Below are 16,218 nucleotides of genomic sequence, written 5' to 3' on the forward strand. Positions count from 1 at the left end.
CTCCCAAAATAGGCTTGCCTGCCTTCTTTCTCTTGTACCCTGTTATAAATACACCCCCCACACCCCTTTCTGCTGTGCAGGGGTGGGCCGACCGATCCTCAAGGGCCGCGCTGGGTGCAGGTTTTTGTTCCAACCCATCCAATGCAATCACTTTATCCAATGAGATTTCTGCAGAAAATTAGAAGCACCTGACTGCAATTCACTGATTGCACTTTGAGATACCAGAATTGTGCAAAGTTTGTTTCTTTTGCAGTTGGAATGTAAGCCTGCACCCACTGCGGCCCTTTGTGGAATAGTTTGCCCACCCTTGGATTTTAAAGGGTTGGCTCAAAAAGGAGACTAATTTGGGAAAAGAAAAGTGACCAATACTGAAGTCAAGACCTCCCAGACAACAGAAGGTTCTACTTAAGATGATCATACTGTGACCCCCCAACACCAGAGACCCCCAGGTGACCCGAACTCTCTTTCACAATGAAGGCTTTTCAATATTTGTGCAAGTAATTAGCCACATACACCCCCCACCCACCATGTTTATTAGGGTTATTTGTGCTTGGTTGAATACATTATCTCACTGGCAATTAAGGGTTGCACTGATGATTTGAAGGTTGACTTTTTTTTAAAAGCATGTTTGATATAACAGATGTTAAGACCTTGCTTTGTGGCTTCTTTATATTGTGGCTGAGTAAACCAATATCCCCATAGTATATATACTGACCCGAGTATGTATTGTACTACCACATAGGAGGCTAATTTGGTATCTGGAAGCATGCAGTGAGTGCATTGCATCTCATCTAAAATAGCACCTGTGCATGTTAGGATTGTGCATATCATATATTAATGGAAACAATGCAGTGTTAATTAATTTCCCCAAGAGAAGCAAATAGTGGTGCAATGATACATTGTGTTCAGATTTTGGTTCACTGTTATGTTGCCTGCTAGTGTAGAATATTTTACCCTGGGTCAGTTCATTAATATTATTATTTTTACTGGTCATAGAAGTAAAGTATATGTGAATTGTGATCTATGATGGACAGTGATTCAGTACCTACTCTTAATTATACTCATTGTTGACATATTCCATGAGAATGGAACAGTTACTGATGGTATTACATTTGCCCAGTGACTTACTTTTTAGTCATTTATTGATTATTTATTGTTATGTATTTGTGTGGTTGCTTGTTATTGTTTTTTGTGCAGTTTGTAGTAGTTTTAAATGTCATTATACTTGTATAATGACAATAAAAGCATACAGTTTAATAGTCTTAACTTAAATCTCATCGAGTGCTGATTTTAAAAAGGGATGAGCTACTTGAAAGGAACAATTATGCTATGTGACCTTGTACTGTAAATGTTGTATAGCCCATTCTAGCCTTGTCCTCACCTAATAGCGCCTTTTTAGCCTTGCCAAGTGGAACAGTATGTTAGAGTAGTAAATATTTCTCTTCTCACAGCACTTAAACAAACAAACATCAGTGTATTAACTGCAATGATGATGATCGTGTCTCCATTACCTTCCACATTAATTAATAGAGTACATTAAAAAAATCAATGTAGGACCAGATGCTTCCTAACATTATCAGCATCAGTTAAGACACAAGTCAAAGTGAGGCTCGGGGGCCAAATCTGGCCTGCCGCATCATTTTGTGCGGCCCGGGTAAGTAAATCATGAGTGCTGATTTTGTGTTTTAGGATCAAATTAAAATGAAGAGTATAGATGTATATTAAATTTCTTCCTTTTGGCCAGATCACTCTTTATAAAAAAAAAAAAATGCATCCCTATCCCAAACCCTGTGAGCTGTAAGATTAAAATGAAGTGTATGTTGTTTCTCATTTGATCTGGACCGACTCCTCGGTGATCTCGCTTGACTCTCGACGCTATTTTAGCTTTCTGGAGGATTCTTCGTTCGAGCTAATGGATCTCTGTCGGTCCGAGAGATGATACCGAGTACTCGCAGATAACTCGTAAGACAACAGACAAAAGCTTACAGTATTTACTGGCCTCAATCCGATGTGAAATATGTGCGCTATGCTGCACGCACTGACCCGCTTTTCCCTAGTGACACCTTTCGTATAAGAGAAGCGGCTTCCTGCGTGAAAGGGTTTATTGTTGGAGCCAACCTGTTGAATCCTTCTCAGGGGGGGAGCGCTTCGTGGGTTCACAGGAAGGTCGGGGTCATGTTGACTCTCAGGCCAGTTTAGACGAATAAAGCGATTCCCAAATATTTGCCTTTGGACTCGCCTCCCGCGGGCCAGTCGCCGCGGAGAGGAAGAGGCCAGCATCAGGTTTGAATTTGCTTGTTCAGAGAGGCCAAGTGTCGTAGTGTCCCTCTCTGGTTTAGTATTGTGGACAAGACAATGTGTCCCGCATACAGACGTCTCAGGATGCCAGATCTAAGTATCATACCTGTCAACGTAGATGTTTTCCTGTATTTTATTCATTTTTTGATCAAAATAAATGTTTCTAGGGGATTTCTTTTTGTATGTTTTTTGTAAAACCGAGCTTGTTTTACCCATTTCGGCTGCAATCCGGATTGTTTCAGTTCAGTGAGTAAATAAATTAGTATTTTTTTATCACTTAATTAGGGGAATTGCAATCATTACAAGGGGAGCAATTGACAAGTATGAAGTAGTATTGTGGTAGTAATAAGAAGAGTGATTCTACTTCGCCTGTTTTGTTTATTGCGTCAATGTCTGGGTTACATTAACTGCAATATTCAAGGGATTACTGTACCATTTTTGTCTTTCTGCACAACCAAAACATTTCCACACCAGTGAAATTCCATATGAATATTCCTTTCGTCCCTTTTCTTCATATTTGAGAATTGTGCATTGGCGTCCTGGGAAGTTTTGATCCCTCTCTCTCTCTTGCTTTTGGAAGGTAACTTGAATCCACTGAAGAATGATTGCCAGTCAAGGACGGATCAATTCATACGAGACTAAATCAGATCTAAACAATTTGATACGTGTATGTTTCATGTGCCTGGATTATTGATTTAAAATTGGAATAACAAAGCTGTGGCTGAAGTTTGGGGACTTTTTTTGTGGGTTCCATTAATTCTAAAAACTTGACTGAGAGGGGATTGACAGCCATTCTGATTTCCAAGTGGATTGGAAGTTGAAGTTTTTTTTTTTTTTTTTTCGGGTTTCGATTTAAATTCAGCCACACAATGGGGGTCCTAAATGTCCAAGACCCCCGTATTCACATGAGATAAGTGAATAATATGTAAAGCTATTCTGATGAAATGCTAATTAGTGTGGGAATATGCGTAGCTCGGACACAGTATTGATTGAAGTGATAGGGGCCTCCCTTTGCGTTTTATCCCGAGTCGCGTCCAAAGGAGGGGTCAAATTACACATCAGTTGCTCGGGACTCCTACTCGCGCTCCGCCTGCTAATCTGCTCAACATTTGTATACTTGGATAAACACTTATAGAAAGGATGGAGCTGTTAGCTTTTTAGATGCTATCACGATGTTGAAGAGGAGAAACGTGCTAACTTGTTCATTTGTTTGATTCATCTCTTTCATTCCTTTATTTTTTTTATTTTTTCCTTTTCGTAGTAGTGTTGGCGTCCATCTTTTTTCACACAGTCCTTCATACACAACGTTGTTTGCGTTCCCTGACTCATTAACAAAGCGTCTTTGTTCAGTTAATTGGAAGAAGGTCATATCGTGAGCCAATTAGACTCCTCGGCAGTGACCTCTCAGCCACTCATGACCTCGTCTCGCCACTGACCATTCTCTTCTGATTGGCTCTCATCCAGACCCTTTTTTTCCCCTCCACCTGCCGCTTACTGAAAGCGCTCACTGTCTTTAAACTTGTAAAATTGTCAGCTGTTTTTCTAATCTTACTGTACACGGCGCTCAGCATTGGACAGGCGGAATGGAGCAAATATTGACTCCATTTAAGACGGATAAATGGTTTCACCTCCCCCACTTTTCTGGCTCCTTTTCACCCGGGCCGGTTCCCGACTAATCTGCCATTACGGCTTTCTTTGGCCGTCGCCTTTTATCCTCTTTTTTTTTTTCTACGACCGCGGCCTTTCTCTTCATCGCCTTTTGTGTCCTTGTCCGTCATCGCCGTGCATTCTTCGGCCCCCCTCAGACCACGCCAGCTCCTCCACTTTGGATTTCACACTAGTCCAGTGAGTCCTTGTCACCTTCAACGTGCTAAATGTCGAAATACACAGCTGCACCAAGCCACCACGACAATAAACTATGTGGTTTATGTCAAGATAGAATTGAAAGGAATTGGAGACAAAAGTCAAATTAAACTCCAAAAAACATTTGTTTGGTCACATTGTTCCAAGTTTATTCCCATAATTAGAACTGGAATGGTGTATTTTGGCTTCTGAATTTGGATTCATTTCATCCCATTTACCGTAATTTTCAGATTTTAAGACACTACCACCTCACTTTGTGAAATGCACCTCTTTTACTGGAGTAATATAATTATCTTTTTTGCCTTTTTTTAAATTCTTTACATGATATTTCTTCTTCTGACAAACTCTAGCTGCATTTATAGGCATTTTCTTATGATATTTATACCCGTAGCGGGTGGCTGCCATCTTTGCAAAACCAGACTTGGGTCATAAATTTCCCAATCTTTTTGACCGGACTCTATTTTGTGGTTCTGTAGCCGTTTCGGTACTCTTGCAGCATGAATAGGCAATCCGGGACGCATTGTGGTCATTTTACAGGCACACGGTGGTTTTGGGATTCCAGGGATTTCCGCCCTGCATGTATCGTAGTGTGTAAGCATCTATTCTTTACTAAATCTTTTAAGTGGGAGTTTCTTGCTTCTTTTTCATTTCTGGACCACCAACAAGGGGCCTGAAACAAAACAACTCCCTCTTCTAGTGCTTATATCATATTCTGTCACTACTCAGACATACGATCTTCCCATTGTAAATCCTTTTGATGGATAAATGTTTTACCATTGCTTGGATAGTCTCCCTTTTTGTAGAAATATGTTGGAAAGAAGGAAGTGAGGATTGTCTACCTTTTTTTTTCTTCCCAAGGAGCACTAAAGTTTTACAAGGGCGTCTATCGTAAAAATCAAATGTAAATGACTGCTAGAGTTTGTTTCATTTATACTGGAAAAAAAGCAAAAAGTACCTCTATGACCAGTGGAATGCTTTAAAAAACAGTAATATCATTTAGAAAATACTGGATTAGTAGAATTATTGGAGCAAGGTTTTAAAATAATATGACAAACCCTTCAGTTATATTAAAAAATATATATTCTAAGAGCATAATATTTGGAAAATGAACGATTATGGAACTAAAAGGGCTGCATTTCTTGTACTAATTATAGTAAATTGTTATTAAAAAATAAGAAACAAATGTTGTTGTGTAGTATTACAATTAGGGAATAAAACAATGAGAATTTTCAAGAAGAAAAATAGGTTTATGGCGGAAAGTGGAAAATACACCAGTAGTGAATTCAGTCATAAGGCTAACATAGTGAAAGTAACAATACTACAAGAAAAAGTGCTTAAGGTATTTTATCCCTGAACACATATAAATGAAAACTCTGCCTGGGATCCACCCCTCCCGGCCATCAGGAGCTGAACAAAAACATGGTCCATTTGTGTAAATGTGAATAACTTTTCATGTCATCCATACACATGACAAAAGCAAAATGGCCATATTGCATAAGTCAAGTCCTGTTGCTTCTTGTAGTCTCCTTTTGGCCTTCCCGGAGAAATAAATCTCCCCCGAAGCAAGTTTCCGCCCCGCCCGTTCCCTTTTGCATTTCCACGTCTGTCGTCGTCACGGTTAAACGAACACGGCTAAGCGAAGGAATGAGAAGACTTTAGGTCCACGACGCATTGGTCTCCACGGCCGCCCGTTCACTCTGCGCTCCCTTAAATCTCCCCCATTTGCCATAGAGTGGCACCACAACCCTCGGACCCCCCCTTAGCAAGTGACCTTCTGCCCGATGGCCTGGTGAACTTGTAAAAGTCGGCACAGAGGGAGGGCGCCCCTCGGGGTCGACGTTTGTGTCTTGTGGCGGGGTACACGTTAGACTTTTGGAGTGATTTATGACCCCTGTGGGGCTTTGACCCAATGAGATGCACAGGGCTATTAGTCAGATCAGCCATCCGAGATGGCACGCAAACGCCGCTCGTCTCTGTTCAAGCCCGTTTGGATGTCCTATGCCGAATGTCAGTCATTCTTTTTGGAGCCAGGAACCTTTAATTAAACCCACTGGGAAGCGATTTAACCAAGATATAGCCCCAAAATCGAGAAAAATCTGTCATTTTCTTAAAAAAGTTACCTAGTTTCGTGACCAGACCGTTTAAAATTTTGCCCTTTGCTCTTTTTGCGGTACCTAATTGTAAAAAATGGAAACTCAAATGTCAGAAAGATGAATCTAAATACAATTATACCTTATTTTTGGACTATAAGTCGCACTAGCCAAAGAATGCACAATGGAAGTGAAAAAAATGTCACACTGGACTATAAGTCGCATTTTTGAGCAGTACTTTTTTAAATTTATGAGAAATCCAGAACAAACAATACACTAAGTAACAGATAAATTAAACATTGGTTGATGTAAGAAACAAAATGATTTTTTTAGTTATCTATTGCTTAAAGAAGACCGCATAACTGGCATCGTTGTTAGACAACTTTAAGTAATTTTCTTCTTTGAGAAAAGACTTCTATTATATTGATTTAAATATGTTCTAATGAAGAAAATTTTACTTTACATAACAGTAAATTTTACGACGACCCTGATCCAGGCAACAAAAAGCCCCGTTACCATTATTCATCTCACGGGAGCCACTTTAAAAAGCCCCACTCTCAAATAAACAGGGCGGTAGCTCACCGCTTGCTATAAGTGGTCAGCGAGTACTGCTGGCCTCCGCAATGACCTCCAACTAATTGCATTTACTGATAGACACGCTTCAGTCAAGTCTAAAGATATCCACTTCACTAATAACAATCACTACACACCCACTTGAATACAACATATGTCTATACATGTGCCTGGAATTCACCCTCATTTTTCCCGGTGACAGTTTCTATTTACATTCATCAAATCTAAAGGCGGCTCTTTTAAAGTTGCCGGGCCTTTGATGTGATCTAATCTCTGCCGCTATCGCCATCTAGGCCAAGAAAAGCTTTGGTAGCTGTAGTGGGTGTGGTACATGTCCAAGAGCAAAGAAGTCAATTATACTGTAGTTACGTCACATGGCGACCATTGTGGAGCATTGACAGGAAGCAGAACGTTGATTTAGGGTGCCGTTATTTTCAGGGTTTTTTTTTTCTCCCCTCATCTTTCATTTACTTCAATTTATGTTCTCGGAACACTTTTAAAATCATTAGGGGCAAGTTAACCTTTCCCCTACTGAATGCTGACAATGGCGCTTTTCATACATGTGAGAATGTATGAAATTGCAAATGTGTATTTGAGCTAACCTTTTATAGAAAATTAGGCAAGGTTTTAGGTGAAGGAGATGTTTTATATTTCTTGGGTGGAAAAAAGTAGATATTATGGATACTATATATTTTTTAAGGGTATGTTTAGGGTAAGGGTGGCCCGGCGGATGATTGGTTAGTGCGTTGGCCTCACAGTGTGGGACCCGAGTTCAAATCCAGGTGAGGGCACCTGTGTGGAGTTTGCATGTTCTCCCTGGGCTTGTGTGGGTTTTCTTTGGGTACTCCGGTTTCCTCCCACATGCCGAAGACATGCATGGTAGGCTGATTGGCCCTAAATTGCCCCTAGGTATGAGTGTGAGTGTAAATGGTTGTCTCCTTTTGCTCTGTGATTGGCTGGCCACTAATTCAAGGTGTTGTCCCCCGCCTCTGGGCCGAAGGAAGCTGGGATAGGCTCCAGCACCCTAGTGACCCTAGTGAGGATAAAGCGGTTCCGAAAATGAGATGTTTAAGATGTTTTTTTTCATCTTTTTGTCAGCTTTTTTTCTCCTCATTTTGTACATTATCATATAGTTATTTTTTATTTACATTTATCCCAATGTTACACATTTGTGTTCCACCCAGATTTTCTGCCACTTCTGGCTTTTCTCTCCTCTGTGATGTATTATTTATACATCATTTTTTTGCGGTTTTTGTGGTACACCTCAAAAAATGGGGAACTACTGTGGATATATTTTTCACTATTGCGTCATTTTTCAAGTGTCTATCATTGGTGCATGCCAAAATATATTGTAATAATGGTAATTTAGGGATATAAATACTCTAAAGCATTACGTTTAACCAAAATGGTTATAGAATGATGATAATGCCAATGACACGTAATGAATTTAGGTTGTAAGGTTCAATTCAAAATGAGAGCTGAATTATGAGACTGTAATTGACTTGGCACAGCAATTATAGTAAATTGGGCACTGGCTGCCGATGAAAGTATCATGGAAAAGCCCTCTCAATTTGTGATTCTAGTCTATTCGAATATGCTTTTGAAAGGAAATCTGAGTCACGAGGAGCCGACGTCACTCTGACTCACAAAGCACGCAAGCATCACTAAAACCTGCTGCTGGTTCTCGCTGTTGCACGTCCTCCACCCAGAAACTCTGGAAAAATAGACTTCACATGCATTTTTGTGATGCCATGAAACCTGACAGTGAAAAAAATCATAGAGCTGGAAATGTAACTTACTGTGATGAAAAACAGTGCCTTACATATTAAAACTATGAAGTTTTAATATAGCAAAAGTAATCACAGTTTAAGTGAAGGCATCAAATTTCTTTGGAAACACAAAAGAAAAAAAAACGCTTTGGCATTCTGAATTTTGTGCAAGTGACGCTGTGTTTTTTCTTTTTTAATTTAATTATAATTCTATATTTTGGGAAAGTGCAACAAGAAAAATGAAAATAAAACAAACAGCAATATGAAAAACCAACTTGCTATAACAAAAACAATATTCAAGACAATAAGACTGATAACATAATTAGCTTTTTATGCCCAAAGAAGAATGAAAATGTTTAGGAGTTTGACACACTATTTGCAGTAAGTCTTTATAGGGATTGAGAGGAGCTCCGATGGTTGGCAGCAAATAGTGTTTACTACACCCGCAAAGGTACAAACTGCCCTTTTTTTAAAAACTGCATCAGCTAGCACGTGCCTCGGTGAATACCAACACCTGGTCTAAAATAGCACAAAAATAGAGCCTCTAATCTCAGGGATGTCTACACTGTAGTCATGCTTGTAAAAATGCACTGATAATAGGCTATAATACCACTTTATCAGCCCCATATTGCTTCACGGTAGGACTTACGTTAGAAACATGGCACAGCATGTTAAGTTAAGAGAAGTATTTATTGCTGTCTGTAAATTATAGGTTTTATTGTCGGTCTGTAGGCTTGTTTGTCTCTGTGATCCTTATGGATGAGCTGTATTACATATTGGAATGAATGAATGAATCAAATTGTCTTAATTTGTTTTATTCTGAATTCAAAGGTTAAGATAATTTGTCTGACATCATTGGAAGTACATGAAATTAAATGTTTTTCATGTTTATACTGTTTATGGTTGTTTTTAGTTCTCTCAATTTTCACTTTAATGGTTTATTTGCATGGAATTGACACTCAACTGGAATTACATAAAGGCTCCTATGTAAATATAATTATAAGACCTTTGAACTTTCCGTTTATGACCACAAAATTGCTCAATCTTGCTAGTTTCTTTATTTTTGTCTCTGTGCTTCCCAAGTTTTGAATCAAAACATTTTCTCTTACTGACTGATCCATTCTGGTCCTCAATCTTGGCAATAAGACATGATAAATAAGAAAAAGAGGAAACTAGTTGTGAGTCACAGGGAATGTTGGGGAATCACAAGCAAATAAAAATAGTGTCAACACTTGGGGTGGTGTCCATTTGCACATGTGCTCTACACACAAACACACTTAGGGGTAGAATTTACATTTTGCGGCTTGACTTTACAAACATTACTGGCATTGACGGTGTCTTCCGTAGAGATTTCTACACTAAACGTCATTACTCTAACTAGAAATGTTGATCAGGTTATGACAGCAAGAGTCAAAGTGCATCATAACTTGGCCAGTTGCACATATTACGCATCTTATGGAGCGGGGGTGTCTAAGCTATTTTCTCCTCGGTTTGCAGATAAATCAAAGGTTGCAATGGCCATCTTAAAATCCTCCCACTTCTATTTCTTTTACACAGGCAATCGGATTCGAACAAAAAAAAAATATACTTGTTTTAATTTCTTACTCTACCTCATTGTACAATTGTGCGATAACAATAAAAGGCATTTATTCAGGAATTACGTGAAACAAAATAGTGAAATTCCACAGTTACCTCATTGATTTCCATATTCTGTCAGATTTTCATACTTAAAAGAGATGTACTTTTTTTTAGTTACTCCTAGTGTTAACGATGAGAAATACAACCAAATGTAGGCTGAATTTCAGCTTCTTGTGCGGCTATTATTCAATGACATTTTCAAAATTTTCTGCAGGCCACAGTTGACCCATTGGCCTTAGTTTGCTCCTCCCTCTCCATTTCAGAGTATATAGTAAAACCAAGTACGGAATTCTATATGTAACACTGTATAAGCATATGAACTGCCCTCCCCTCCCAATTTATTGCACGACATTCATGTTTACATTGGCGCTATGGTATCCCACAAAACTTTTTATCCCCCCCTCGTCGCGCCACTTCCGACTAAGAGCGGATCATGAGCCACGATCATTGCGGGTCTGCACAATAGAGCTTTCTTAGAATGAACTGGAGAGTTATGATAGCTGAGGCAGGGCTTGTTGTGTTGGCGTGTGCGTATGTGTGGAAGGGCGAGACACAGACACAGAGACAGAGACAGTGGTAGAATCCCTCCATTACGACTTGCCTCTGCCCCACATATACACTTGGGCGTCAATAGCATATTCATTTTGGGCTTTTTAATGGTTGTGGGAATTTAAAACCACACTTGCTATATGTTATTGCCTCGTCTTTGTCACAAATGCTGCATCCAAAATATTCCCTTTTGGGAGGGGTAGATGCTTGAAAAGTTTGACTATGCTTTTTATTTTTGAGAAAATATCAAATTGATGCATGATTTACTTGTGTAGGCTGTGGAAAATGATGTGGAGGACCAGATCTGTTTGGACGTTGTTGCTTTAACAGGTTAACACTTTGATTCATTTGCAAAAGAAAAAGAATGGAAGTCAAATATGGTTTTTAGTTACAGAATGAATTAAGCTAAAGAACTTTTTTTTTCTTCAATATAACTTGACAAGGCCAAGTTGTATGAATGTCTCATTGGCGATCATAATTTACTACAGCTGGGAGTCTCACTTGGCCAGCATAGAAATGATTTGTTTGACAGCAAGCACCAATTCCCAGAAAAATGGAGCAAGTCCAAGGACCTTAGACAAGATCCTTCCATTACATTGTTTCAGTGCCACTGAATGCGATAAATCTCGAATCCATTTTTAAGCTTGTTCATTGGCCCCTCCCAATGGAGAGGGATTGGACGTCTAGCGCTGTCAATGGTAATGAAACCAGATTATTTACAGCCAATCTTCATAGTTTAAGTCATTTTCTAGAGCCCAGAAGTGTGAGGTCCTGGGTTCAAATCCATGTGAGTCCACCTGTGTAGAGTTTGCATGTTCTCCCCGGGTCTGTGTGGGTTTTCTCCAGGTACTCCAGTTTCCTCCCACATTCCAAAGACATGCATGGTAGGCTTATTGTACACTCCAAATCATCCCCAGCTATGAGTGTGAGCGTGAATGGTTGTCCGTCTCCTCGTGCCCTGCGATTGGCTGGCCACCAATTCAGGGTTTCCCCCGCCTCTGACCTGAAGTCAGCTGGGATAGGCTCCAGCACCCCCACAACCCTAGTGAGGAGAATGTGGTTCAGAACATGAATGAATCAATAAATATTATGACCAGAAATAGTTTTCTATAAAGGGTTAATGGTCAGCTTTTAAATACCAGTTGTCCACTTGTCTGTCCTGCATAAATCAGGACTTATGTCCACCTTAGAAATGATCACTGATTTATAGATTATTGCTTAAGGAGGAGAAAACTATACTAAAAAGTTGACTGGCCGAATGTGCGTGTGTGCATGTGTGTGCGCGTGCGTGTCTGTGTGTGTGAGGGGGGAAAGGGAAGACTTCCCACTTTGCACATTGGCGGGCAGTGACAGGAGGAAAAGGGACACACACACGCACCCTCACAAAAGTGAGGGAGAGAGAAAAGAGAGCGAGAGAGGGAGAGTGAAGAGGCGAGGACAAGAAGTTGGACACTTCATTGTTTGCTTTTCCTCACATCCCAATAATCGATCCCCAAACTGGACTGAACATTTGGACTGGAGTTGGTGGAGCATGCGGCTCGGTTTTGTCTTCAGGTACGCGCTTCGATCACGTTTCTTGTTTTGGGACTTTTTTTGTGTGGCTTTTACGCACTGCACTTTTCTGCTGGCGCACTGGATTGATGTTAAAATGGTCGCCTAAAATTCCAGAGGTAGGATCGGAACAATGTGTCACAGTTGCACAGGTCTTTAGGGGGTCTTTACTTCGGCCTCGGTGGGTCTTTGCTGCAGGGTAGATCGGGGGAAAAGGCGCTCCACCACACTGGGAAGAAGGGAGCAATTACCCGGACTTGAGTGTGGCTTGCGGGCTGCACGCCTCGGTGATGCTTGCGGTTCTTTTTGGGAGAGAGTAAAAAGAGAAAAACGGACTCTTTTGGGTTGGAGTCAGGCGTTTTTGGAGCGTGTCAACATGGCAGAAAGGCTTTTAAACACTTGTTTCCAACGCACTTGACTGTCGAAATTGAAAAATGGAAAAGGGAATACTTTGGAAAAAAGTTCTTTAAATGCAAAAGAGAGTGATAGATATCAAATTCAATGGAACTGGGATGGAGAGGGGATGTTCTGGGGCCAATAACGGTGGTAGACGTCAAATTTGTGATTTTCTGGTCATTTGAGAGGTCATCAATCACTTGTCACACTTTTTTCTTAAGAGAAAGAAAGTCTAAGTGAAGCACATTTCAATGGAATTGTCAAGTATGTCACCACGTTTTTGTTACAGGTTGCAACAAGTAATTAGTTTAGGCATTGATAAGCCCAGGGGTGGCAAACATGTGGCTCTCGGGCCACCTGTGGCTCCCAGCCAAAATGAAAGGGGCTCTTTGCTTCTTATCATATTTAGTTTGTATATAAAACTGTGGCTGTTTGCATCATTTCATGTTTGTTTCATTTTCATTTTCTCTTAAAACACACTAAAACTTTTCCATCTCCCGGCCACATTGGATTGGACAACTAGTGCTGTCATTGGCAGTCCTAGCCAAAATGAAAAGAAAAAGCAAATGAAGCAGAGGTTTAAAGCACAAAAAACATTGCTTCGACAACAAATGCTGACTCAACGTAAATAAAGTCAGGCGAAAATCACACAGGTCAGGTCAACTTAACTTGAAGTAGGACGTTTTTATACAATAAAAAACAGCATTTATGTCACAAAATACTAACACTGTTAACAGGCAGAATACATGGATTGCCTTCTGCACATAGTATGTAGGCTTGCCTTACTTTAAAGTAAAGTTTCTAAAGATATTAAAGGTGAACGTTTTATGTTTTTAAGTCAACTTCAGATTGTTTTAACTAAAATGTAACAGATGACCAAAAATGAAGGTCAATAAAGTTAACCAATAGTTTCCATTTATTATAGATATCAAAAGTGTACACACCCCTGTTCAAATATATGCTTTTACGACCTTTACTGGGAATTTGGGACCTAAACCATGCACAGCTGTATAGAAAACCAAGAAAAAAAAAAACATCAAATCAAGAGTGAAATGTTCTAGTCGACTTTTTTGAGCCACCCTACTTTCCAAATGACCTAAAGCACCCAAAATCCCTTTTTCAAGACATCACTCCAAACCAGAAACCACAGCCAACCGCAATTAAAGGTAACCAAAGTCGCCCTTCAAGAAAACCAAGTAACTCTCTTGCCTCTGTTTATTTGCAATCTGTTGCAAGTAATTACACTTTAAAAAGGACAAAATTCCAAATGAAACCGCATTCTCCAATACAATATTTCAACACCAAACTCTAAAGATTAAAAAAAAGTGGTCCAGCACGTTCCCAAATGAATTTTAGCCATTTGACTGATTGTTCCCGCCAGTGTTTGCGTGTGTAGTTCATCCACGGGGTGTGTTGGATCGCGGAAAGAGGCATGCGAAGGAAAAACATGCTTTCTGTTGAAACCCATTAGTATGTTAGCGCCTCCTAGGCTTTTTCCCACACTGATGGAGATATTTGCCTGTGGTAACATGAAGGGAAACATCAACTTTGATTCAACCCCCGCAGTAGACCACCCGCCTACCACCTGTGGCGTGCAATCATAACTAAAACTCATTTATGTCACTGTCACAGGATAAAGACTCCATTCAGTCGCTGGTGGATTTTTTCTTTCTTTTTTTTTTTTAATGCTTCCGTTTCTCTTGGTCTTTTCCTCCAGGCTCTATGCGCTGTGGGCCTTTGTGGGGGTCGTGACCTCCGTGACCAAGCCTGCCAAGCGGAAGGTGAGTCATGAGCTCATCACACACTGCAGTCATTGACTTTGCCTGGTTGCAAGGTGAAAGGTGAAGCCATCAAACGTTTCGCAGTTGTTTCCCTAGCCCACAATAATCGGAAGGCTCGCTTTAAAGCCGTCCCTGGCGGCTCGACTTGATCGCAACGTGTCTCGAGTCTTCAGAGGAACACATTTTTTTGTGATATAAAGCAGTATAAGCCATACGTTGGAGCCTCCTTCAAGTCAGAATGAAGTATATTTAGATCAAGGGTATCAGACTCGGGTTGGTTCACGGGCCGCTTTAACGTCAACTTGATTTCATGTGGGTAGGACCATTTTAGATATAATATTTAGAATTTTTTTTATATAAATAGATTCAAAGAACTGAATTAAGAGCCCTGAATATTAGGTTTTTATAGATCTAAAATAATGTTTTTTTGAACTTTTTTTAAATATATTTTTAGATTTTACAAAATGACTTTTAAACTAAAAACAGAAAAAAATTCATTGAAAAATTACAATTATTGATTTAAAAGGGGGAAAATCAGGAAATTTAATATACATCTATAGTCTTCATTTTAATTTGATCCCAAAATAAAAAGTCAGCACTCATGATTTACTTTTCCGGGCCACACAAAATGATGCGGCCGGCCAGATTTGGCCCCCGGGCCGCCACTTTGACACATGTGGTTTAGAAAATCCAACTGGACAGAAAAGCATTTTCAGAGGATAGCGAGAAGGAAAGTATCGAGAATGTTGATACATAATCATTATTGAATATACAGTATAATACCCTGAGTGGGCAAACTATTCCACAGAGGGCTGCAGTGAGTGCAGGATTTCATTCCAAACCATCAAGAGGACACTTTTTTTTCCACCAATTTTGTGTCCTACAAGTGGAATTAGTAGATTGCAGTCAGGTGCTTCTTATTTCCTGCAAAAAGCTCTTTGGTTAAACTGTCCATGCTGATTCGGCTGGAACGAATGGCAAAGAAATATTTCCATTGGTTCTGAGCCTTGATGGATCCCTCTTGGTCAATTAAAATGGGTTCAGTCCCTTTTTATTGGGGGGTCATCCTCCACCAACCAGGAAAGAAGAGAAATTCATTGCAATTTTAATGGTATTCAGGGCAGGATGGACGTGTTTCCTCATGCCTTTTTTTGATGGGTTGCTATGAGATTTATCTCATGTGAAATATGTGCTATGCTTCAATAATGTAAGGAAACACAAACACTGATTTGGCCTTTAAACCTTTTTTGTGTCAAAGTTTAACGAACATATGGTAGTTCATTCGCTACCACACCTCCCACTTTAAACTGATTGGACCTGTGTGGCCATCATTTACCATTAGTTCATTTTACTTATGTAATTTCCCATAATTTCCATTAATTCATGGTCGGCACCTGTTGATGTTGGGTCACTTAACTGGAATAGGAAGTCAACCATCTGAAAAATGATTTGTAATTGCTCAAAAATGAAGCTTTCTAGTGAAAAATGGTTCCTTTTCTTGGAACAGTGACACCTGTTCAAAACAATCTTTCTATACTCAGCAAGAACATTTTTGGGAAACAACGAATCTTAAAATTGGACCTTTTTTCAACCTGATGACGCAGCAACCTATGCGAGCAAACTCGTGATTTTCCCGACCGTGTGTAACTTTTTGAGTCATTAATCCGTTTTTTCCTGTAGTGGGGCCCGTAGCTGTCAAAGAGCCACAGT

The 16,218-nt window shown here is 39.9% G+C and overlaps 1 protein-coding gene across 2 annotated transcripts in view; it reads left to right on the plus strand.

The window, feature by feature from the left end:
- Positions 1-272: 272 nt before the first annotated feature.
- Positions 273-16,218, plus strand: part of adamtsl4 (ADAMTS-like 4) — a 45,381-nt gene continuing 29,435 nt past the window's right edge. Inside the window, exons 1-2 of one of the 2 annotated variants that reach the window (XM_077721276.1) lie at positions 273-449; positions 14,445-14,508. Coding sequence is in view for 1 of the 2 variants with exons in the window: in XM_077721275.1 (XP_077577401.1) it covers positions 12,312-12,334; positions 14,445-14,508 (87 nt within the window). In the remaining variant the exon portion in view is untranslated. Of the gene's footprint in view, positions 450-12,149; positions 12,335-14,444; positions 14,509-16,218 lie in introns of those variants that run through there. The other variant, XM_077721275.1, reaches the window with a different exon arrangement.

Source organism: Stigmatopora nigra, chromosome 7 (assembly GCF_051989575.1).
Source record: "Stigmatopora nigra isolate UIUO_SnigA chromosome 7, RoL_Snig_1.1, whole genome shotgun sequence".
In the NCBI taxonomy this organism is placed as follows: domain Eukaryota; kingdom Metazoa; phylum Chordata; class Actinopteri; order Syngnathiformes; family Syngnathidae; genus Stigmatopora; species Stigmatopora nigra.